The 26,474-nt window shown below is 39.6% G+C and overlaps 1 protein-coding gene, 1 long non-coding RNA gene and 1 other non-coding gene across 4 annotated transcripts; 2 read left to right on the top strand and 1 right to left on the bottom strand.

Annotated features, from left to right (window-relative positions):
- On the top strand, window positions 1-15,678 carry LOC117276207 (uncharacterized). Of its 2 annotated transcripts, XR_011410167.1 has the most exons (5): window positions 1-325; window positions 759-850; window positions 8,832-8,922; window positions 9,012-9,072; window positions 15,199-15,678. It is a non-coding gene; the product is annotated as an uncharacterized lncRNA (long non-coding RNA). The 2 variants fall into 2 exon arrangements; XR_004506448.2 differs by lacking the exon at window positions 15,199-15,678 and having other exon boundaries at window positions 9,012-9,446.
- A 1,430-nt stretch (window positions 15,679-17,108) lies between these two features.
- On the bottom strand, window positions 17,109-17,215 carry LOC117276208 (small nucleolar RNA R71). Its single transcript, XR_004506449.1, has one exon. It is a non-coding gene; the product is annotated as a small nucleolar RNA R71 (small nucleolar RNA).
- Window positions 17,216-18,395: 1,180 nt separating this feature from the next.
- On the top strand, window positions 18,396-19,097 carry LOC138896834 (uncharacterized). Its single transcript, XM_070182189.1, has one exon. It carries the CDS (start codon window positions 18,396-18,398, stop codon window positions 19,095-19,097), a length of 702 nt encoding a protein of 233 aa, XP_070038290.1.
- The last annotated feature ends 7,377 nt before the right edge of the window (window positions 19,098-26,474 follow it).

A 26,474-nucleotide genomic window follows, 5' to 3' on the forward strand; every position in this document is an offset into this window, starting at 1 on the left:
AGAAAACCAATTCTTCCTCCTAATAACATCATTCACTATCTTCTCAATCCAAATGGGAACCTACTTTTGAATTTCCCTATTTACAATTATCATTCAAACTGCAAAATCTCAATTGACTTGTCTTAGCTATCTTGCATCTAATCCTACACTAAATTACCGGCCGGTCATCGGAATTGTTAGACTTCCCGGCGACGGCGCGTGGGGCCGCCTCAGCAACGCTACCGACTTCTCTTACATCGCCGCTTCATACGTCAAGTTTGCTGAAATGGCTGGTGCTAGAGTTATTCCGCTTACCTATACTGAGCCTCCTGAAATTCTCAATCAAGTACCCCTTCCGTCCTAATTTGTAACAGTACACTTTTCTTTTTAGTCAGTCTCAAGAATAATGACATCTTTCTATATTTAGTAGTACTAAATATAGAGACGGATTCAGAATTTAGTAGTACTAAATTTAGATGTTATCAGAACGTCTTGACAAAGTTTGCTATTATTAGAGGCGGATTCAGAATTTAATGGGTTAAAATTATGAGATTCTCAGTATATTGAACTCATTGTACTATTAAAATTATGCGTTCAAATCTAATACTTGTTGAGATTTTAATAGGTTTTTACATATATATAATATATCTAGTACACTATGTATCGAAAGTTATGAGTTCAGATAAACTCGTAGCGGATAGGCTACATTCGCCTTTGGCTATTATATGTCATCTTTGCATTTGCAGTGTGGCAAATGTTAATTCAATGTCTCTGTGCAGAAACTTAATCTAATCATATTCAAGGCGTTATCTTCACTGGAGGGGATGTCAATAAGGGTCTCTACTTTGAAGTTGTTAAATATATATTCAAGGTAACTTTCTCCTGCTCATACACTTACCTCTAATTATAAAAATCTCGTGTATGTGTGGACCTGCATGATATATGATGTTACTATGGTTTATTTTAGATTACAAACTTAAAAAGTATTTTTTTTATTAAATTTAATGCCAGGTCAAAGTACATATATATACATAATAAAATGGAAGGGAGGAATATTTAATTTCGCATCCATTTTTGCTAATTATCATCGTCTGAAGGGTTGTTATGAATGCCCAAAGGTGTTTGTTGTCAACATTATTGTACAGTGAATTGTATAAGTTTTTTCTTGACATTGCAAATAGTTGTGGAAAAGAATGATGCGAGTGAGCATTTGTGAGACCATTCCCTAAATAAAATAAACAATTAGAAAAAAGAAAGAGATGTGATTGGTTAAAATAAAGAAGAATGGGTTGCTAGAAAAGAAAGAGATTTGATTGGTTGAAATAAAAAAGAGTGGGTTGGTGTAAACTTGGACGGTTGTAACCAATTTGCAATCTTGCAAATTGACAAGTAGGCAACATAATAGATTTTTGGTGAGCATTCGTCCAACTATAAATAGGGGAAGATGTTGCCTCATTTAAAACACACCAAAAACAAAGAGAAGCTAAGTAGAAAGCAAAGCAGTGAGAGTAAACCACAGATTGTTATCTGTGAGATAAATAGTGAGTGACAATATTATTGTAATAAGATTTTTTAAAATAAAGAGTGTTATTTCTTTCGAAGTTGTAGTAGTCTCTTGACACTACTAAGTTGTAATATTATAGTGGTAATATTACTCCGCTCGGGTATTGTATTTTATCCCGCTAAAAGATTTGGTGTTATCGTTATTCTCTTGTGTTATTATTATTTGCCGTGGATATTATTCCTGAACGGGATATATTTATTTTCCCAACAACGTGGTATCAGAGCCATGGCAAATAATGGTACGCTATCTTTTCAGTACCCCCGTCTCACAAAAGATAATTATGAGAAATAGTGTCTACGTATGAAAGCCATTCTCGGCTCTCAAGATGTATGGGAAATTGTAGACAGAGGGTATGCAAAACCCGATAATGAGGAAACTCTGCCTCAAAATGAAAAAGAGGTCTTGGCAAAGACGCGGAAGAAGGATCAACAAGTCCTCACGCTCATCCACCAATGTTTGGATGATGCCATGTTTGAGAAGGTGGCAGATGCTACCACCTCAAAGGAAGCTTGGGGGATTTTATAAAATTCTCTTCAAGCAGTTGACAAGGTGAGAAAGGTAAAACTTCAAACTCTAAGGGCTGATTTTGAAGTTTTAAAAATGAAAGAATTTGAATGCATTTCGGATTATTGTTCAAAAGTGAAGGATGTTGTAAATCAACTAAAAAAATACGGGAAGGACATAGAAGATGTCCGTGTGCTATAAAAGATCCTTCGCACTTTAACACCTAAATTTGATTTTGTGGTGTGTGCTATTGAGGAGTCTAAAGATTTAGACTCTATGATAGTAGAGCAATTGGAGGGTTCTTTACATGCCCACGAAGAAAAGATTAAAAGGAGACAAGAAGTGTCATTGGAGCAACTTCTTAAAACTCAGGCATCCTTCAAGAATTATAAAGGTGAAAATAGCTATCGAGGTAATGGACGGGGACGAGACAGTGGCAGTCATGAAAGAGGAAGAAGTAACGGTAACAATTTCAACAATGAAGTTAAAATCCACCAGACATTCAGATGTCGTGGTCGTGGACATAGAGGAGGAAGAGGACGTGGCTACTACTAAGAAAATAATGGACAAAGGTATGACAAATCAAAAATTAAGTGTTATAATTGTCATAAATTTGGCCATTATTCTTGGGAATGTCGTAGCAATGTTGAAGAAAAAGCTAACCTTGTTGACGACAAGAAAGAATAATATGAGTCAACGTTGTTGATGGCACTCAAGGAAGAAGACAAGGATGATTGCAGCTCGTGGTATTTGGACAATGGAGCAAGCAATCATATGTGTGGATGCAAAGAGAAATTTGTGGAGATCAATAACATGGTGAGAGGTAATGTGTACTTTGGAGATGCCTCAAAGATTCAAATCGAAGGGATATGTACGATTCTGATCTCCTGTAAAGATGGTAGTCACAAGCTAATTCAAGATGTTTATTATGTGCCAAAATTAAAAAGTATTATTTTGAGTTTGGCCAACTTCTTGAAAAGGAATATGACATCCACATGAAAAATATGCATCTTTGGCTTAGAGATTCAGGTGGAATTCTAATTGCTAAAGTGCATATGGCAAATAATAGATTATTTTCTTTGAATCTTAAAATAATTGATGCAAAGTGTTTGAAAACCAATATGTACAAAATGAATCATGGTGTTGGCTACTTGAATTTTGAAGCGCTCAAATCAATGGGAGAAAAGAACATGGTGCATGGGATACCATCAATCAACCATCCCAATCAATTGTGTGAAGCTTGTCTTCTTGGAAAACATGCAAGGAGGAGTTTTCCAAAGGAGTCCATGTCAAGATCAACCAAACCGCTCCAGCTTGTTCACACTGATGTGTGTGGGCCAATCAATCCACCTTTCTTTGGTAAAAGTAAATACTTTCTACTCTTCATTGATGACTTTAGTAGAAAGACTTGGGTTTATTTCTTGAACCAAAAATCTGAAGCTTTTGTTGCTTTTAAAATTTTCAAAAGTACTTGTAGAAAAAGAAAGTGGCTATGAAATAAAAGCTTTAAGGTCCGATAGAGGAGGCGAATTCACTTCAAAAGAATTTAATAATTTTTGTCATTCACTTCAAAAGAATTTAATAATTTTTTTCAATCTCATGGTATTCGTCGCCCTCTAACGGTACCTTATTCACCCCAACAAAATGGAGTTACAGAGAGAAAGAATCGAATGATTCTTAATATGTCTAGAAGTATGTTAAAAGCTAAAAATATGCCCAAGAAATTTTGGGCAGAAGCTGTATCTTGTGCAGTTTATTTGAACAACAGGTCTCCAACAAAGAATGTTAGAGATCAAACCCCTCAAGAAGTATGGAGTAGAAGAAATCCAAGTGTCAAGCACTTGAAAATCTTTGGGAGTATAGCCTATGCTCATGTGCCACATCAAGGGAGAGCGAAGTTTGACGATCGAAGTGTCAAGCATGTGTTTGTTATCTATGATACGAGTTCAAAAGGCTACAAGCTATACAACCCAAGTAGCGACAAAATGGTGGTGAGTCGTGATGTTGAATTTGATGAAGAATTAGCATAGAATTGGGAAGCTCAAGAAGAAACTTCATATGATTTTCTTCCATACTTTGGCGATGAAGAAGAACCAGAAACCGTGGAACTTGTGCAGGATATAACTTCACCTCCTTCTCCAACCAATGTTGCATCTCCTTCTTCTCAACAAAGTTCAAATGAGCAACCGCAAAGGACAAGGAGTATTCAAGAGCTCTATGATGACACAGAAGAAGTTACTAATTTTGATTCTTTATATTGTCTCTTTGCTGATAGTGAACCAATGAACTTTGATGAAGCTATTACAGACAAAACATGGAGACAAGCCATGTATGAGGAGATCGAGACAATAGAGAAGAACAACACTTGGGAGTTAATAACTCTTCCCAAGGGTCATCGTGCAATTGGAGTAAAATGGGTATACAAGACAAAGATGAATGTTGATGGAGATGTGGAGAGATACAAGCCACGACTAATGGATAAAGGCTACAAGCAAAGGCAAGGCATTGACTATAAAGAATTTTATGCACTTGTTGCCCGCATGGAGATGATTTATTTGCTGATCTCTTTGGCAGCGCGAATGAAGTGGATGATCCATCAAGTAGACGTCAAGTCAGCCTTTTTGAATGGCTATCTTGAAGAAGAAGTCTATGTTGAACAATCATTGGGCTTCGTGGTAAAAATCCATGAAGATAAAGTGTTGCAGTTGAAGAAAGCTTTATATGGATTAAAGCAAGCCCCACGAGCATGGAATAGTTGTATCGACAAGTATTCTCAAGGCAATGGGTTTACTCGTTGTCTCCATGAATATGCTCTTTACCTTAAAATTCATATTAATGGAGATATCTTACTTGTTTGTCTTTTTGTTGATGATCTTATTTTCACGAGTAATAACCCAAGTTTGTTTGAAGTTTTTAAGAAAGATATGTCCCGAGAGTTCGAGATGACAGACATAGGGCTCATGTCATACTATCTGGGCCTAGAAGTGAAGCAGATAGAGGATGGAATTTTTATCTCTCAAGAAAGCTATACGAATGAGATCTTGAAGAAGTTCAACATGCTCGATTGCAACCCCGTGAACACACCGATGGAGAGTGGGATAAAATTATCCAAGTTTGATGAAGGAGAAAATGTGGATCCCATATTTTTTAAAAGTCTTGTGGGATGTTTGAGGTACTTGACTTGTACCAGGCCAGATATACTCTTTGCAGTTGGAGTAGTAAGTCGGTTCATGGAAGCTCCTACCTCCACCCATTTGAAAGTCACTAGAAGAATTTTTCGTTACCTAAAAGGTACGATTGACTTTGGGCTATTTTATTCTTCTTCTAGTGATTTCAAACTTATAGGATTTTGTGATGGTGATTATGCGGGAGTTATTGATGATAGAAAAAGCACAACTGGTTTTGTATTTTTCTTGGGTGATTATGTTATTTCTTAGAGTTCAAAGAAACAATCAATTATTACTCTCTCGACTTGTGAAGCCGAATATATATCAGTAACATCATGTACCTGTCATGCTATTTGGCTAAAAAAATTATTGAAGGAGCTCAATTTGTCATAAATTAAAGCTACAAAGATTTGTATTGATAACAAATCTGCACAGGCACTCGCCAAAAATCCGGTGTATCATGATCGAAGCAAGCATATAGATACAAGGTATCACTTCATCAGAGAATGTATTGCCAAAAAGGAAGTCAAGCTCAAATATGTGAAGTCTCATGACCAGGCTGCAGATATCTTCACAAAATCTCTCAAGTTCGAAGATTTTCAGAGGCTGAGATCAAGACTTGGAATGACCAAGAAAATTCAAAATTAAGGGAGAGATTTGTGGGACCATTCCCTAAATAAAATAAATATTTAAAAAAAAAGGGGGAAAAAGAAAAAGATGTGATTGGTTGAAATAAAGAAGAGTGGGCTGCTAGAAAAGAAAGAGATTTGATTGGTTGAAATAAAAAAAGAGTGGGCTGATATAAACTTGGACGGCTATAACCAATTTACAATCTTGCAAATTGGCAAGTAGGCAACAGAATAGATTTTTGGTGAGCATTCGTTCAACTATAAATAGGGGAGGATGTTGCCTCATTTAAAACATACCAAAAACAAAGAGAAACTAAGAAAAAGTAAAGCAATGAGAGTAATCCACAGATTATTATCTGTGAGATAAATAGTGAGTGACAGTATTATTGTAGTGAGGTATTTTAAAATAAAGAGTGTTATTTCTTTCGAAGTTGTAGTAGTCTCTTGACACTACTAAGTTGTAATATTATAGTGGTAATATTGCTTCACTCGGGTATTATATTTTATCCCGTTAAAAGATTTGGTGTTATTGTTACTCTCTTGTGTTATTATTATTTGCCATGGATATTATTCCTAGACGGGATATATTTATTTTCCCAACAGCATTTCTCTCTTCTTGCCATCTGCTTGGGTTTTGAACTTTTGACAATGGTCATCTCCAAGGTAATGAAGGCTTATTGGAAAATAATATAAGAAAAATGAGTAGATAATATTGACAAAGAACAAGACGGAAACAAGAATAACTTATCGAAAAATACTGTGTCGTGGCAAGCCACTGTCTTGAAAATAATTTCGGCCCGACTGGGTACAAATTGTTAATACCGGTCGCTCTCCAAAGTTCCATAGCACCTTCAAACACGTGCTCTCACGGCTGGAAGTTTGGAATTTGCACAAAACAATTGCTTAGAATTCGGTTGAAGAAAAAGAGAGATGAAGGTGTTTTTCTGTGTTTTAAAAACTTCACAAAACAGCTCCTAATATAAATAAGATGCTAGAGCTGTTACAAGAAGGAGAATTAAATTGGGGGTTATGAAAATAAAAAAGATGTTAGAGATTCAAGTAGAAGTTACAAGAATTCAAGTAGCAGTTACAACAAATTAAATTATAGCTGTTAGAAAGTAATAAATTAGACGTTACAAAATTCAATTCAAAGAGAATGAATTTGGACAATTTCTGGTAAGCATGTATTTGGACACTTTTCTGGTAAGCTCAAAAAATGAAGAAATAAATTTTAGCAAAATCAGATTTGGATTAGGCCTCACGTATACCTCGCGCGCAGGGGAGCAAATCGACCTATTTTGCCTTCGGGACCAATTTCTCATGTGCGCGAGATCACTTTCTTTTACTAGCTCTTTACAAGCCCAACAAAGAGCAATTCAATATAAAGAGAAGGAAAAGACTTTTCACAACCAATAAGGGATACTTTGTCTTTCACAAAAGACAAAGAAGTAAAGAAGGAAAAGGGACCACAAAGAAATATTTGACTTTGCATTATAAATAATACCAACAAATAAAGTTGGTTTTTTTACTTTATTGGAAGATATTTAAATTGAGAAGACTAAAGTTTAACGTTAAATTATTTTTAAGTATAAAAATATTCTATTCATTATAAAAAAAGAGAGTAGTCGCATGAACTGAAATAGAGGAGTATTACTTTTGGGTAATGCTCCATGTAGTGGTGGAGCTATTCCTTAGAGCATCTCCAACGCCAACTGCATTTGCTATAATGCAAGTAGTTTTGGAGTAATTGGTCTCCAATGATGCTGTATTTTTTGCTGCAAAATGGGGATGAATAGTGTCACTCCAAATTTGAAGTGAGACTATTCATCTCCTCAATTACTATTTCCTATTACTTTATTATTATTTTTATTATTTAATCCTTTTAATTTATCTCTTTATATATATCTAATTATGTTTATGTAATATTTTTATAATATTAATTTTACATCTTAACTTTGACGTATAATTTTGATAAACTAATTTTCGTGCATTTATTATATTTATGTAAAATTGTAAGTTAATTATCCGTTAATATATATATAATCTATAATATTTGCTTATAAATTATATTATTTAAAAATTTATGGTATAAAATAATTTTATATTAAATGGTTATATAAGAAATGATATAAATTATATGTGATGAATATGTAAAAAAGATAAAAAGATGGAATTTCTTTAATAGAAATAAGAAAATAAAATTTAAATAAAAGATAATAATATAATATTGAAGAGAGAGAAGGATATAAAATAGAATATTCTTTTTTGGAGTAAAAAATAGAGTAATGGTTGAACTAACTTTACTCCATTTTGAAGAAAAAAATGGAGGCAAGGGTTGGAGATGGCCTTAGGCTATGAGTATATTATAAGTTGACTCTCCTTATTTTGTTCATATATTTATTTTTTTATTTGGTACCTTTTGTAAACTTCTTGACTCCGCCAAATGCCTCAGAGCTAGTGAGTTTTTCTTAAGTTACCCATGATCCAAACATAGAATGCGAGCAGTGGCGAAATTAGGAATTTTTCTAAGAGTATTCAAATTTGAGAGAAGTGAAAAACAAATCCCGACAAAGGGTGTTCAGTATTATATACCTCTAAAACGTAATATTTTACCTATATACACAGTGTAATTTTTCGACGAAGGGTGGTCAACTGACCACCCTTGTGACCATGTGGCTTCGTCATTGGATGCGAGAGATGTATTTTCGCCTTTTTAAATAATGTAGGGAATTATTATATTCCGTAGAAATAGCATTTACTGGCCACATTTCAGCCTTGTATTTTTTTTTTTGAAAACTATCATTGACCTGAAATTTTAAATAATTAAGTAGTTATTTTTCAATTATATAGGCTGAAAAGTAGCTATTTATGAATTTTACCCATTATTCTAAAGTGTGTGAACCAAACAATTCTTAGTACTTCACTCAATTTTCTTTTTTGTTCTAATGGGTTGATTTGACATTATTTGTCTTTGGATGGATGTAAAAGGACAATAACATTCTTGAGGTATTCAGCGCAGCGAATCAGGCGTCTACGTTACAATGGAGAATATAAAACTTGAAGGAACAGTCTTTGGAAGGTATTAATTTCCTTTTCACTTCTATTTAACGTAAATAATAATATATTTTTATATTTAAAAATAATTTTAATTTAAACGATTTCCTGCAGGTTTCCTCTTGTGTTGCTAAAGAAGATGAGTATACATTGCCTTGTGATGCAAAATCATCATGTACGTTATTACCCCATTATGCTCTCAATTTTTATCCAAAAATTGCAGAAATATGACACTTTTTGGGAGTGGTTTTTTAACTTTTGATCCACTTTTATCATATGGATAGAATTTCAAGGTTAAAAGTTAAAAATATTGCCCTGGAACAAGCAAGGGATAACACTTCTTAAACTTGAAGTTCTGTCCATGGAGCGAGCGCTAGAAATGACACCAAGTAGCCACTTTAAATGGCTGATATTTAGGAATTAGTCAATGTTGTTAGATTTTTTAAGGGATGTAAATGAAAAATGGAAGAGACACCTTTTGAATTGCACATCTTCATCTCACCCTTTCATTGTCTATAAATTTAGAAGCTTAGCCTCATTTTTCATCCACTCCCCTCTTTTCTATATTGTTGCATTGTTTTTTCAAATAAACAAAGTGTCTAGTTTTGCTCTGTTTGTTGAGTTCGCTGAAGTTCTGTAATTTCGATTGCCAGTATTACAGAATACTTTTTCTGTTCTATCTTGGGAGGAAGTAATCAATAACCTTGGGCAACAATAAAGGGATTAAATTCCTTAAGGACACATAAGCAACTTGTGGGCTCGAAAATTATTTTATGTTTTGTTTATTGAACTAATATTTCTTTACTTCTCTAATTTTCTGATTTCGAATACAGAATACCAACAAATGCATCATGAATTTCAATTTTTCAATTCATTTTTTTTGGACACAAATATCCTAAATTATCCTGAAACTAAGATTTTTATTCAAAATTTCAGGATAAAATAAGTATTGGATAATTCCTAAATAGTATCCCTAAGAATGGTTGTTTGTGCACTTCGCCTGGGCAAGTGGAGACAAAAATTCAAGACCATCCACTTTGAGGGCTATTTTGGTACTTCACTATCTGTAATTGTCATGGGACCTTACTTGGAACATTTGGAATGCTCTGATGAGGCTGAATAATTGTTTTCTCGTGCCACAGTTTGGTATATCTCCAGAAAGATTTCAAGAAAATAAAGATTTGTGTAGCTTTTCAGAGTATTAACGACTAGTACAGATAAGAAGAACAAGGTGTTTACCATTAAAATTGGATAACAATTAAACTTATAGTGTGGCTCTAAGAACACATGATTTCACTTAATACCGATTGACAAATAAGAGGATTAATAACAGAAATGAACTATAAAGTAAAGTAAATCAGTGTTAGAATGGAACTCAGCCCTCGAGTCTGGATACCCTCGAACTGGTTGATGCAAGAACAATAAAAATATAATAAGCTGATGAACAATCGTATAAACGAGAGAGAAAATTATATTGCTTTTATCTCTGTGAATCGTGGTCTACAAATGATTAGGATCCCCCTTTATATAGTAGAAGAATCCCAATTATGGTGTAGTTCTAATTACAGAAGGAAATTCCATGATTAGCTAATTAATAGTTTCTGATTTGATCCGTTCCAAAATTTATGCCACGATCCTCGACCAGTCACCGAGATTTACGCTGTGATCTTCGACCAATCACGGATATCTCGCCTTTCTATTATTATGCTATCTTCGATCTTGCTCGATGTCTGCCTCATTTGGCTTCGATCGCTACTAGCCTCGATCTCGACAAGTACCTCGGTTCTGAACTTGGTATCTAGTCCTTGTGATTTAGCCTGTTCCGTTACGAGGCCGCCCTTCGATGCAATCTCCCAGTCTCAGTCAAATAGCAAAATCGGGTGGGCCCGGTTTTAACCGTATACAGATAGTCCCCTCGTTGTTTTGGAGTGTAATGATAAGAAACAAATTGAGCCTTCGATTTTTCTATCTCGACCTGTCATGATGTCATCCTCGTGACGCAAGCGATGGAAGTGACCAAAACGTCCCATCTGTACAGTTACCAAGGCATTAAATGTGCGTCAGTCGATGGTCGGCCACCGCCAATTTTGAACCGTCGTTGTGAAATCTATAAATAGCTCCTCTCTTCACCATTTCAAACTTTTACTTTCAAATTTCCAATTTCCAAAGCTTTTTACATCTTCTAAGTTCTTCATCTGTAAATCTACGATTCCCATTGCTAACCTCTTCTTAGAAAACCAAATCTTATCATCTCCATCTATTTTTAACTTCAGATTCAAATGGCGAAAACATCATAAACTGTTCCTCAAAAGAAAAACACTTCTTCATCGCGGCCGGCCGGCGACAAAATACCGGTGGAGCCGCGCCCTGAGGAGTGTATTCCTGGGGGGTGCGTTCTCACTTCCGACTTTAAAACTGATAAAGTCTCATCGATTCCTGGTCGATTCGAGCCAGTGTCGAGGTATATATTCTCGATAACCGAAGGATGCCTTAAGCAGGTAAAGAAAGACTGCAACTAGGAGGGCAAAAAGGTGGTGATCCCGACCCCCGAAGAGGACATCACCACCCATGTGGAAGGGTTTCTAAGTGTTTATACTTACCCTTTCACGCTGGGCTCCCTCAACCCCGCCATCGTTGATTTTTGCCGTCAATACCAAATAACCCTAGGCCAAATCCGTCCTTTATTTTGGAGAATTGTTATTCTGCTCCGATTCTTCATGAGCAAATTCGAGGGGATGCCTTTTACCCTTGACCACCTCATCAGGTTATACAACCCCCGCCTCTATCAAGGCGGGTTAATAAAACTCCAATGCCGGGCTACCAAAGTGTTGTTCTCGAGCATAGACGAGGACAAGGACCAAGGATGGATGGGTCGGTTCGTTCGAGTGAGGACTTCCGACCTAATCCCGGTCAAGAAGATGCCATTTCTCGAGAAATGGAATATGAAGCGTAAGTACAATCCCACTGTTAGCTCATATTTATTGTTTTGCTCCTTTGCTTCTTCTCATTGATATCCTTTTTCGTGATGTAGCGATCGCTTGGATGCCTGGTGCAATTCCCAACCTCAAGAGCTGGGTTCGGGACCTGGCCTCGACCTCTACGTATGTCGTGTGCTCATGGCGCGATTTATCAAAGGGCTGGTGGGAGGCCAAAAATCATGGTAAGCCCATTTTCCACGTCTTTGATGATTTTGTTAAAGCGTCTCTTAATTTCTTTCATATAGGCCTTGGCAAGGATGCTGTCATGAGGCCCTTATCTGATAAGGAGGAGACTTCGATCCCGGCACCGAAACCGGCGAAGGATAAAAAGAGGAAAAAGATCTCAACCTTCGAGGATCCAGAACCTAAGAAGAAGAAGGCTCGTAAGCCGAGGAGGAACATAATCCTCCTGACCGAAGACTTTGTTCGGCGTCTAAGGGATGACGATGAAGAAGAGGAAGAAGATGACTCCGGGCTAGTGGCCCGAGTGGGAATGAGCACCAAGGCCCCAAAATCCACTGAATCGGTGAAGACTGCAGAGACTTCGTCTTGAGATGAGGGGGTTTCAGGAAGAGACTTGGGCAAAGTCCCCGAGTCATCGAGGATAGAAAATGCCTCCTATCATAATGAGCCAACGATGGGTACGACTGTAGGGGCTGGTCTCGAGGCCCCTCGAGATGGAGAGAACTCACCAAGTGATCCACTTGGGGCAATAGAAATTGGAGGCTCCCCGCTGCTCCCCTCGTTTTCTGAGGAGATGATTCAAGAGGCTCGGGCCTTGAAGACCCTCTCCATCAAAGGAGCCCACGGAAGGGAAGATCCCTTCCGTGATTACTTTACTGGGGTTGAAGATGCTACTGGCCTGAGTGACTTGGAGGTCTCGAGGAAGGACTCGAGCGAGACATCGAGCCTTTTCAATGAAGCACAGCAAGCTCTGAATCGGGTAAGACTTAACTCCCCTTGTTGGTGTTACATTTGTGTTCATTTTTCTCTTCTTGACTAACTTCTTTTCTTCTTTATGCGTAGGCCTCAGCGCTTCACCGGGAAGTATTTTCTCGATCTCGAGCTGAGGTGAGTCGGTATGAGGCCGACCTCCGAGGGCTCACGGAGGAGAGAAATGCCCTTAGACTTCTCTGTGGGCAAAAAGAAGAGGAGACCAAGGACCTCCGAGCCGAGTTGGCCAAAGCTCACCAAGATCAGACTGACCTGATCGAGTAGGTAATGAAAATCTTAAAAGCTCATGGGCTCGATTCGGGAACGGTGGTAATATTTTAATCTCACAGTCGCAGCAGAAGGTTGAGAGGATCGAGCAGCTCCGCGAGGAGGTCAATATGATGAAGGCGGAGATCTTGGAGTGGAAAGAAGGCATGGACCGCTTCGCTACAGAAAAAGAGACTACTTTATCCCAATTGTCATCGGCCAAAAGTCAGCTTCGAAGCATGAAGGAGAAGATCTCGGATTAGGAAAAGAAAATAGGGGAGCTCGAAGCTCATTTGGCTTCCGAACTTGTAAAGGCCAAATCTGAAGCTGAAAAGGCTAAATCCGAGGCAGATGCGATCGTGGCCGTCTACCGGGCCGCTGCAAAAGCCGCTCAAGTCCAAGCAAGAGAGGCAGCTAAGACCGCTCAAACTCGAGCATATTGGATTGATGAACTCGCCAAATGCCAATCTCGGAGGAAAACCCTCGAGGATATCCACGCTCGAGGTTTCGATCTTACCGACGAGATAATAAAGGCTAGAGAGCATGAAGCCGATGCTAGAGCGCTGGCCTCCTCCGATGATGATGATGACGCCGAGAGAAAGAGCGGGTCCGAGAGGGGGGATCTCGATGAAGAAGAAGCTGCTCCCGGAGAAACTTAGGAACCTTAGGATTTTTTACTTTTGATTTTTTGTGTAGGATCTTGATCAGACCTTGTAAATATTCTCATATATATAAAGATCTCTGTCCGACTTGTCTTTATTTCATTTTCTGCCTTGTGAAAATTTTGTTTCATTCATGCCTTATGAAAATTTTGTTCATAAGTTCGAGGCTTAGGCAATTTGATTGAAGTCGGACTAGTGTAGTTTTTATAATAGAGCGAGTACTTGCTCGAACTCGGAGTAGGGTGACCCTTAGGTTCTAATTGAGTGAGGATGATTTCTAGAACTCAAAAATAAAATGGCCCTTTAGGCTCTTGAATTAGGCCGATACGGCCATAGTAAAAAGAATGGCTTTCTCCTTCTTTTCGGCTTGAAAAGTTTATTGTTTAATCATATAAAATCTGTCGTGCCTTAGCATGAAATAAAGAATTTGTTCGAGAGTTCGAACGACTTTGTACCCTCGTTATGTTCAAGGGTCAATATTATTGAGACCCTTAGTAATTCAGTCGAGGGTAGCCTTTTTAACCGGTTTATGAAAATATTCGAAGGCCTGTTTTATAACGGAAATCAGACGTCTACGAATCGTGTTAATTTGGCTGTAGACTTAATCTTGGGGTTCGCCTTTAGGGCTTGTTCCCCTGTTATACTTCGAACTTGTTCGAAGTATCAGTCCCCGAGTGGAGTGACCGTGGCCTATAAGATCGAGGGTTGCCTTTTTTAAGGTCTTACGATCTCGAGGTTTTAGTAATTCGATCGAGGGTTGCATGAAATATCTGGCAAGGAAAAATACTTTTTTCAATAGATTATCATGCATACATGTTTGCCATTAGGGCTCGAGTAATCTACATGGGCATGGTTCGTTCAACTATTTGACCCTTAGAAAATTTGCTTATCGAGACCCTGTCGACACGAAGTATTTTCCCAGTATTCGAGGTTGATTGTAAAGGAGCCTCGGATACTGTTGAATTGCTCTAAGTTTACACGAACAATAGTTGCCTCATTAAAAACCTCACCGGAAAAACCCATTTGGGACAAAACGGCCTAATAGAAAAAGAGTGCAATGCGTGCTTTCAGACCTAAGGACTGTGTTTGAAGAATCCTTCGATGTCTTTGATTAAACACCTGTAAATGGTTAGTATGAAATATAAATGACAATAGAGAAGGTCGTACCTTAGCAGTAATATCGTTTAAGGAGTGATATATTCCAATTGTTTGGTAACTGTTCGCCGTTCATCGTGCCAAGTTTGTAGGATCTCTTTCCGATGATATCGAGGACCTGATACGGTCCCTCCTAGTTCAGGCCAAGTTTTCCTTCATTTGGGTCTCGAGTATTAAGGGTGACTGATAGTAGGCTATATTTATGCAATTTAGATACTACTTACACTCTAATTTAGCCGCACTTTATTGATATTTGAATGCTAAAAGATAACAAAATGCTCTAATTAAGAATTTGATGCTTTGCAGGAGCTACTCTGAGCTAGAAGGGAGCTAACGAGTGTTTAGGAGTCAACATGGAGTGTGAAAGGCTAATCGAAGGTTAGCCCGGTCGAAAAGGAGCGAGAAAAGCAAGCGAGATGACCCCTCCAGGTGCGCGTCCGCGAACTAGGCCGCGAATTGGTCCTCGAACTCAAGGCAGTGAGGCCGTGGAAATCCGTGACCGGATCCTCGGTCGAATCCGCGATCGCGGACGAGTGGACGAAAGCCAAACATGCAGGGTTAATTATGTAAATTTCTCAGGCGACTAACCTAAACCTATATGAAACCTAAACTCGCCCAGAAGTGGGAGATAGCTGTTTTTAGAAGATTTTAGAGGCAAGAATGAGGGAGAGAAGACAGATAATTTCCTAAGAGTTTTCATCTTCTTCTTCATACTTCTATTTGTTGATTATGAATTATTTTAGTGATTTGTTTTCCATTAGTATGAGTAGCTAAATCTATTATCTAGGGTTGATGGAGCCAATTGTTGGATGAAGTCTTGACTCTATTTTTTTATAATTGAGCCGTGTTTGTTCTATGATTGTTCAACTACGTATTGTATTGTGGTTAATTGGAAGGGCCCTCGATTAATCGTGTTTAGTTACCTTGTGTTGCTTGAGAAAGAACATTTGGTTAGATTGTTGTTGAACAACACCACTTTTGGGTAAGTTAAGAGATTAATTACTTAAATTTAAAAGTGGGTTTAGAAATAACGAAGCTTTGGTGGGATAATTCTGAGTTGCATAAATTGTTAACTATAGTAGTTCGAGAGAATGCTTCTAGTAAATTATCGTAATTGATCGAGAGGTAATTACGGTAGCCCGAAACTCATAATCCTCATAGAGTATTACGGCGAGATTATAGCTAAAGAGTTAAGAATTAATCCTGCAATTGGGGAAATCAATAGCCCTAGATCCTTTTACCCTTGAATTCAATTTTAGTCTTGATTATTGCTAATTTTATTGTCATTTTTCCTTAGCTAAATAAATTCCACTGATTATTCATAAAACTCTTGCATTCGGAAGTTGTCTGAGCTTATCATTAGCATTATTTAAAGTTGTAGTAAATAGGTTAGTTCCCTGTAGGATTTGACTCCGGACTTGAACCGGGTTATACTTGCAGCGATCGCTTAGTCCTTTTTACAAGGCATAGTTGGGCGTGATCAAATTTTGGCATCATTTTCGGGGAACTAACGGTGTTATTTATTACAACTTAGAATAATTGCTAGGATTCTTAGTTTAGATCAATTTCTTACAGTGTTTAAATTTTTCCATTGAAATTCTCATGTTTGAATTCTCCTGTGACTCAGGTGTATGCCTAAAAGCTCTTTGAGGACTGGTGAACTTTTTGAAGGACTCTCAGATCCCGAGAAAGCATTCAGGCCATTAAATCAAGCCAACAAGAAGAACAAACGGTTACAACAAAAACACACACTCAAAATTGAAATGGACAACGTGGACGATGTCAACGAAAACAATCAGAATAATCGGGTTGACCCAAACAATGGAGTGGTGGTACCTCTTATGCCAGAAGCTTCTCTTTATGATTGGGCACAACCAACTGCTGATAACTTAACCACAGCCATTGCTATACCTCAGATACAAGCGGAGACATTCCAGATCACCAACAACATGCTGCATCTATTGCAAAATAAGGGATTGTTCTCTGGGTCATACATTGAAGACCCACAACAACATTTGAAGAATTTCCTATCAATATGTGTGACCCAAAGACAACCGAATGTGACTCCTAAAGCCATCAAGCTATTACTATTTCCATTCTCTGTGACTGGAGAGGCTCAAACTTGGATGAATTTGCTCCCAATAAACTCCATTGCCACTTGGGAAGAATTAGTCAAACATTTCTTAAACAAGTTTTATCCTCCCAACAAGACTGCAAGGCAGATTGATGAGATATTGCAGTTCAGGCAGAAACCAACTGAGACCTTGAAAGAAACTTGGGAGAGGTTCAATGGTATGCTAGTGAAGTGTCCACACCATGGCATTCCAGATCAGATGCTGGGACAGAGATTCTACATGGGTTTAGCAGATAGTTTGAAGGCTAATGTAGATGCTTTAGCTGTGGGTGCATTTTTGAGCAAGACATTCACAGAGTGCAAGATTCTTCTTGACAAGATGGCTCAAAATTCAGGCTGGATGGCTAGAGGTACGAAACTTACACCAATAGTGCATTATGTTGCTCTTGACCCAAACAATTCCCATGCAGAGAACATAGACACTCTCATGACTCAGATGAGCATACTGACAAAGAAAATTGATGAGATGTGTACAAAGCAAGTGCACATTATTGATACAATGGATGGAGGATTGTGCACTCCTTGCATGAACTAGTCATATGTGTGCTCGTGGAGTGGAGAGAATGACAATCAGGGATTCAGAGAAGACATGAATTATGTCAATAATTTTGGAGGTCAGAGGCAAGGTGGGAAACAATGGGGACCAGCACCAAACCAGCAGTACAGAACCAACCTGCCACAACACAACCCCAATTCTGGAGGCGCACGACCACAAGGTCAAGTTGTGCCTTATCAAAGGCAGCAAGGCTATAATCAGCAGCACCAGCAACAGTTGGCCAACCAACCACCTCATCAACAACAGGACAACAACATGGTAGAAATCAGGGGTATGTTGCAACAACTCATTGGAACAAATGGTAAGATGCAAGAAAAGTTACCAGCACATGATTCAGCAATCAAAGGCATTGAAACTCAACTGGGACAACTGTCTATGGCCTTAAACAATTGCCCCCAAGGAATATTGCCTGCAGATACAAATAGTAACCCAAAGGAACAGAACCCAAATCAGCTAATGGCAGTGAGTCATAGGAATGGAAGAGATTTAGACAGAGAGCAAGAAGTTGCTCAATTTACGAGAGAGATTACGCCAACTACGCCAGTTATATTAGAGGCAGATGAGTCAGCAGAGCTCACCGAGGCTGTCATTGAACAAGCACAGGTTGACAAGGGTAAGGAGAAGGACGGTGAACAAGTCTCAGAACATGTGGCACCTCTTGTGCCTGAAGCTTCCAACAAAGAAAAGACATCAAGTAGTGGACAGAGGTTGACTCCTGCACCATTCCCTCAGAGATTGGCAAGACAAAAGAAAGATGATCAATACAGGAAATTCATGGAAATGCTTCGATAGATTCAATTGAATATTCCATTGATGGATGCTTTGAGGGAAATGACAGGGTATGCAAAAATGATGAAGGACCTGATGTCGCGGAAATTTGACTTCCAGGACCTGTCCACTGTAACTCTGACACAGACCTGCAGCGCGGTAGTGACAAGACTTATGGCCCAAAAGGTGTCTGATCCAGGTAGCTTCATTATCCCATGCACTATTGGAGCATTGTGTGACTTGGGAGCCAGCATAAACTTGATGCCCTTGGCAATCTATACAAAACTGGGTATTGGTAGAGCTAGACCGACCTCAATGTTGCTGCAACTGGCCGATCGCACAGTCAAAAGACCGACAGGAATTCTTGATAATGTGCTTGTGCAAGCGGGGAAATTTGTATTTCCTGCAGACTTTGTTATTCTTAACTATCAGGTGGATGAAGAGATACCCATCATTCTGGGAAGGCCATTGTTAGCCACTGGGAGAGCATTAATTGATTGTGAGACTGGAGAGTTGAAAATGAGGTTGAACAATGAAGAAATAATATTCAACGTTCCACAATCCATGAGGAGACCCAGTGAATTTGCAAACTGCTCACTAGTGGAGGTCGTGGATGTGATACTGCAAGAAGAGGATGAGACCCTAAATGTCAAGGATCCACTAGAAGCATGCTTGATAAATTTGGAAGAGATGGACTGTGAAGGGTTGGCAGAGTGGGTCATGGCTCTCGAAGGTCGAGGATTCTAGAGAAGGGAACCTCAGTTCGAGCCCATACGCTTAGAAGAGAGAGCAACACCACCTGCAAAACCATCAATAGAGGAGCCACCACAGCTGAACTTGAAATCGCTTCCAGCGCATCTCAAGTACGCTTTCTTGGGGCCTAATTCTACTTTGCCTGTTATTATATCATCTGGTTTGCTAGTTGTGCAGGTAGAGTAACTATTCCAGGTATTGCAAGAATATAAGACTGCTATTGGTTGGATTATGGCAGACATAAAGGGTATCAGCCCAGCATTTTTCATGCACAAGATTCTTTTGGAAGAGGGGCACAAACCTTCCAGGGAGCATCAACGACGGTTGAACCCGAATATGAAGGAAGTAGTAAAGAAGGAAGTGATCAAGTGGCTGGATGCGGGTATCATCTTCCCCATCTCCGACAGCAACTGGGTCAGTCCTGTCCAATGTGTGCCGAAAAAGGGAGGAATGACAGTCGTACAAAATGAGAATAACGAGTTGATCTCGACTCATGCAGTAACGGGGTGACGGATTTACATGGACTATCGGAAATTGAACACATCCACTCGAAAGAACCATTTCCCATTGCCTTTCATTGACCAAATATTGGACAGGTTAGTTGGGCGGTCCCACTTTTGTTTCTTGGATGGATACTCGGGGTATAACCAGATCTCAATAGCCTTGGAAGACAGAGAGAAAACATCCTTCACTTGTCTATATGGCATCTTTGCCTTTCGGAGAATGCCCTTTGGACTTTGCAATGCACCGGCTACATTCCAGCGGTGCATGTTAGCCATTTTCACTGACATAGTGGAGGATATTATGGAGGTGTTTATGGATGATTTCTCCGTGTTGGGGGATTCATTTGAAGATTGTCTTCACAACTTAAGAAGAGTGCTCAAAAGATGTGTAGAGACAAATCTGGTGCTGAATTGGGAAAAGTACCATTTTATGGTACAGGAAGGAATAGTCTTGGGGCATCGAGTGTCTAGCAAAGGCATTGAAGTCGACCATACTAAGGTTGATGTGATTGAGAAGCTGCCACCGCCCACTTCGGTAAAGGAAGTGAGAAGTTTCCTTGGGTATGTCGGGTTCTATAGGCGATTCATTAAAGATTTTTCCAAAATTGCTAACCCCTTATGTAAGCTGCTTGAAAAGGATCAGCCCTTTGTGCTTTCTAATGATTGCAGGTTGGTTTTTGAGGAGCTGAAGAAGAGATTGGTGATTGCACCCATCATAGTGGCACCTAACTGGGAGCAACTATTCGAGCTCATGTGCGACGCCAATGATTATGCTATAGGAGCAGTCTTGGGGCAACGCAAAGACAAAATGATGCACCCGATTTACTATGCAAGCAGGACACTCAGCGGTGCACAGCTCAATTACATTGTAACGGAAAAGGAAATGCTGGTTGTAGTGTTTGCCTTCGACAAATTCAGGTCGTACTTAATTGGTTCAAAAGTTATTGTTTATACTGACAATGCAGCAATTAGGTACTTGATTTCAAAAAAGGAGTCGAAGCCACGCTTGATTCGCTGGGTTCTGTTGCTACAAGAATTCGATCTGGAAATCCGTGACAGAAAGGGGACGGACAATTAAGTGGAAGACCACCTCTCAAGATTGGAAGGAGCTGAAAAGATAATGGAGGTTGAAGACATAACAGAGACATTCCCGGATGAACAGTTACTTGCTGTGACAATGGAGGAGACGCCATGGTATGTTGAAATTGCTAACTATTTAGCAAGCGGTATTGTACCTTATGAACTCTCCTCAATTCAAAAGAAAAAGTTCTTCCGCGATTGTCGAGCCTATTATTGGGACGAACCTCTATTGTTTAAAATATGTGTAGATAACATGATCCGGAGGTGTATCCCCGAGAAAGATCAACCTTCTATTTTGCAGGCTTACCATGCTTCACTATATGGTGGACACTTTGGAGGAATCCGAACAACAGCAAAAGTGTTGGAATCGGGATTATATTGGCCTACCATGTTCAAGGATGCCCATGCTTGGGTCAAAAGTATGCCAAAGGACAGGCAACATATCTCGCCGTCACGAGATGCCGATGACCACAATTCAAGAAGTGGAGGTTTTTGACAAGTGGGGGATCGACTTTATGGGGCCGTTCGTCAGCTCATATGGTAACAAATATATATTGGTAGTGGTTGACTATATCTCTAAGTAGGTCGAAGCGGTGGCTCTCCCAACCAATGATGCAAAAGGGGTAACAAGTTTCCTAAAGAAAAACATCTTCACACGTTTTGGCACCCCCAGAGCTATAATCAGTGATAGTGGAATCCATTTTTGCAATAGAACGTTCGCACGTCTGTTGGAAAAGTATGGAGTTCACCACAAAGTAGCCACACCGTACCACCCACAGACGAGCGGGCAAGTTGAAGTGTCCAATAGAGAACTAAAAGTGTCCTGACAAAGATAGTGAATGCAACAAGGACTGATTGGGCGAAGAAGCTGGATGATGCATTATGGGCATACCGCACAACATTCAAAACTTCAATTGGTATGTCACCGTACAAGTTGGTGTTTGGAAAGGCATGCCACCTTCCGGTAAAGCTCGAACATAAAGCACTTTGGGCACTGCGACAGTTGAATATGGATATAGAGACCGCAGGCACTAGCAGAGTCAGTGAGTTACATGAGCTCGAGGAATTCAGGTTCTATGCATTTGAGAATGCTAGATTATACAAAGAAAAGATGAAAATGATCCATGATAAGCACATCTTAGATCGGAACTTCAAGCCCGGAGATCTAGTGTTGTTATACAACTCGAGATTGAGATTGATTCCGGTTAAGTTGAAGTCCCGATGGTTAGGACCCTTCAGAGTGGTGCAAGTGCTCTCAAGTGGAGCTGTAGAGATTGAATCCGAAGATGGGACAAACAAGTTCACGGTAAATGGGCAAAGGCTGAAACATTACCTTGGAATGGTCGAAGAGAAAGGGGATAGAGTGGTGATAATTTTGGAAGGCCCCAGTACGCGAACGAGGAGTGATAATAAAAGACTGCGTCATGCCGCAGCATTAAATCAGGCGCTTCCTGGGAGGCAACCCATGGTTTGTTGTAAATCGTCAGGCCCCGACATTAACTTAGGCGCTTTTTGGGAGGCAAACCATTAATTTCTTACTTTGGTTGTTGTAATTGATTTTGAACAACTTTGACCGATCTACTAGTGTGCAGGGCAAATATTATGCGCATCGGAAGGATTCGGGGGTCGAAATTAACCCGAGAATAGATAAAAATACGGCAAAGACAAAAATTGGCTGGAGACGGAGATCCACGACAGCGAATTGGACCGCGAATATGGCCGCTGATTTTGGCCTGTGTTCTGTCCCCCGTCCGCGACCACGGATTGGACCGCGGATTGGGGCGCGGATTTTTGGCGCCCCTCTTCCCAGAATCGGCGACCGCGGATTGGGGCGCAGATTTGGGGCGGTCCAGGTAACATGCAACCTTCAAGGAAGAAACGCGCTACCGTAGACCCATCAAGTGGTCATGGAGGCTCATCTCGGGGACGGGCACCGGCCAGTGTAGCTCAGTTTGATCATACCAGGTTTGTCTCCAGAGCTGCCCAAGACCGTTTCAGTTTGAAGGCCACTAAAAACCTGTACCAGAAAGGGGTATTGACAGGGCGTCCCTCCAGGATGAGTGCCCTAATATATATCGGGAGTTGATCAGGCGCATATTGGACAGCTTTTTCGAAGAGCCGGAGGAGGGTAACTTGATGCTTGTTTGGGAGTTCTATGCCAACTGCCCCAAACATGAGGATAGAATATGCACTGTGCGACACACGAGTGTGGATGCCTCAATAGAAGCTATCAGGAGAGTGTATCGATTGCTTGAATTCAATGGGGAGGAGGATTTCTATGATACTTACAGGAGAGAACCCATCACATGGAACATGTTTTTCAGAACTATCTGTACACCAGACAAAGAGGTAGTGTGGGTTGTGCCGGGATCGAAACTACACTCTTCCTCACTCACTTTTGAAGGAAAATGCTGGTTGTACATAATCAACAGTAGCTTGCTTCCGTCCCACAACACCACTGAGGTAAATGGTCCGAGAGCTGCCTTGATATGGTGCTTCGTGAATGGCCACGACTTTGATGTGGCCAAGGTTATTCAGTCTGAGATGTTCGTCCGTTCACCACAGAAGAGGTATGGGTTCTTTTTCCTCTCTTTGATCACTAGATTGTGCCAGGCAACAAGGGTGCCTGAGAATTCAAATGCGGATGGCATGGTAAAGAAAGAAGCAAAGTTCTGGGCAGACAAAGTGAACATCGGGAAAGACCTGGTGGCACCAGGGGCAACTCATAGTGACAATTCTAATACATCGGAAGAGGGCGATGAAGGGCAGGAGGAGGTTGAACCTGGCTCACCCCCATAGAAATAAGCTGCAGTGGCTGAAGGACCATCCCAGGGCAGACGGAGCACGCGAATGACAGCCCTAGAACAAGACATGGTAGGACTGCGCACTTCCATCACGGAATTGGGGACCAGAGTTGATACTTTGGCCACCCAAAATGCGAAGTCAGAAAAGTAAATCATGGACTGGATGTGTGCGCTGGGGAGAGCATATCATCTCGACCCTGGCACTGTCTCCGATCAAGTCTGATCCACCAGGAAAGTTCCTTTACCTCACATTACTTTACTTTGTATGACATGGGGACATGCCATCTTTTTATGTATGGGGTGGGGGATACTTTATTGTATGTTGTATGTAGATAGTTTCGTAGTTTATTTGTATAAATCAATTTCGACTTGGTCCGACGATGGATATCATTCGATGGGTTTCTTGAGGGACTAAAGTCGGGGAAAAAAAACTTTTCTTTTGTAGTAGTGTATCAATTTCCCCTTGGTTTTTCTTCAAACCACGGTTCTTTTCCAAAGGTTATGTTTGAACCGGGTGTAGTTAACTTTTTATTTTTAGTTAGGAACTTATGGGCTATTGGCAGAATTAGAATAGGATCCCGTAATTTCGTTATGCCTTGAATATAGCGGCTGCTTTAGTATGACACTTAGGCTCATTTGTTGACTCTTGTAAAAAGGCCTTAAAATGTATGTTCTTAATTTGGCTTAAGTACCATGATCTGAGTGTTTGATGATCTAATCTGGAATGAGTCATGTGCCATGTGTGTTTGAAGCTTGTTATATTCTGTGCACGACATTTAACGCCTAGAACTTACCCCGTGTGTCTGCAAAGCGAAATGGTAGTCTTGTTTAGTCTGGAAAGTGATATAGGCATTTCTTTGTTAAACCATATATATACATACTCCACCCACCTATTTTCTATGTACCATAGTTAACCCCGTTGGGCCTGTAATTCTGTTTCCTTGGCAACCACATTACAAGCCCTATCCCTTGTTTGAATTGACCATCTTTTTGAACCCTTTACCTCTCGTAAGCACTTGAAATACTATGAATTTACAAATGATAAAGTGTGGGGTAGTTGGTGGAGCTTTTGAGTGGAACTAGGGAAATGAGAAGAAAGGTATATCTTGTTAGAAAAGCCACTTATGAAAAAAAAAATATTGTTAATAGTGTATCATGTTGATTAGTAATAATTCTTTGGTGGGTTTCAAGGTGATTGTGCTCAAAGAAGAAGTGTGGGGTGGTATATGTGGTGTTAAATATGAAAATATTGGTTTAACTTAGGTGTAGACTTGATTGTAAAATAAATATATTAAAGTGCTTAGGGAGGTGTAGTTACTAAATATATCCTACTCAACCCGTAGCCTACATTACATCCAAATAAAGTCCTACTTGATCCTAGACTGAGTGAGCTCAATTAGTAGAGTCGTACACTACGGGCAAGCCTATGGTGCGTTTTCTGTGGCACAAGAATGTCATTTCTGAGGGTGAGTGAATTCTGTTCCTTTTAAAGTTCCTTAGTATGTGTGAATTTTACTGATTGTGAAATGAGTCTCTTTTATTGTGAGCAGGCACTTGATTCATGAAGAAAAGGTAAGTCTGGACCTATGAATTAGAGTAAGTAAGTCGGTTAGGAATATTGCGTGGCTAGAGGGAATCAACTCTTGAGGTGTAGATGTTGCACTAATGTCCTCAATTTATGTGAAATATTCTTGGTGTGACGAGTAGGGAAGTCGCTCAGTGAAGTTAGGCCTCTTAGAGTGTGGTTTGATTGCTCAGGGACGAGCAATGGGTTAAGTGTGGGGTGTTGATAGTAGGCTATATTTATGCAATTTAGACACTACTTACACTCTAATTTAGCCGCACTTTATTGATATTTGAATGCTAAACGATAATAAAATACTCTAATTAAGAATTTGATGCTTTGCAGGAGCTACTCCGAGCTAGGAGGGAGCTAACAGGTGTTTAGGAGTCAACATGGAGTGTGAAAGGCCAATCGAAGGTTAGCCCGGTCGAAAAGGAGCGAGAAAAGCAAGCGAGATGACCCCTCCAGGTGCGCGGCCGCGAAGTGGGCCGCGAATTGGTCCTCGAACTCAAGGCAGTGAGGCAGTGGAAATCCGCGGCCAGATCCGCAGTCGAATCTGCGGCCGCGGACGGGCGGACGAAAGCCAAACACGCAGGTTTAATTATGTAATTTTTCAGGCGACTAACCTAAACCTATATGAAACCTAAACTCGCCCAGAAGTGGGAGATAGCTGTTTTTAGAAGATTTTAGAGGCAAGAACGAGGGAGAGAAGATGGATAATTTCCTAAGAGTTTTCATCTTCTTCTTCATACTTCTATTTGTTGATTATGAATTATTTTAGTGATTTGTTTCCCATTAGTATGAGTAGCTAAATATATTATCTAGGGTTGATGGAACCAATTGTTGGATGAAGTCTTGACTCTATTTTATTATAATTGAGCCATGTTTGTTCTATGATTGTTCAACTACGTATTGTATTGTGGTTAATTGGAAGGGCCTTCAATTAATCATGTTTAGTTACCTTGTGTTGCTTGAGAAAGAACACTTGGTTAGATTATTGTTGAACAACACCACTTTTGGGTAAGTTAAGAGATTAATTACTTGAATTTAAAAGTGGGGTTAGAAATAACGAAGCTTTGGTGGGATAATTCTGAGTTGCATAAATTGTTAACTAGAGTAGTTCGAGAGAATACTTCTAGTAAATTATCGTAATTGATCGAGAGGTAATTATGGTAGCCCGGAACCCATAATCCTCATAGAGTATTACGGCGAGATTATAGCTAAAGAGTTAAGAATTAATCCTGCAATTGGGTAAATCAATAGCCCTAGATCCTTTTACCCTTGAATTCAATTTTAGTCTTGATTATTGCTAATTTTATTATCATTTTTCCTTAGCTAATTAAATTCCACTGATTATTCATAAAACTCTTGCATCCTGAAGTTGTCTGAGCTTATCATTAGCATTATTTAAAGTTGTAGT

The sequence above is a fragment of the Nicotiana tomentosiformis genome, chromosome 8 (genome assembly GCF_000390325.3).
Source record: "Nicotiana tomentosiformis chromosome 8, ASM39032v3, whole genome shotgun sequence".
NCBI classification, from domain to species: Eukaryota; Viridiplantae; Streptophyta; class Magnoliopsida; order Solanales; family Solanaceae; genus Nicotiana; species Nicotiana tomentosiformis.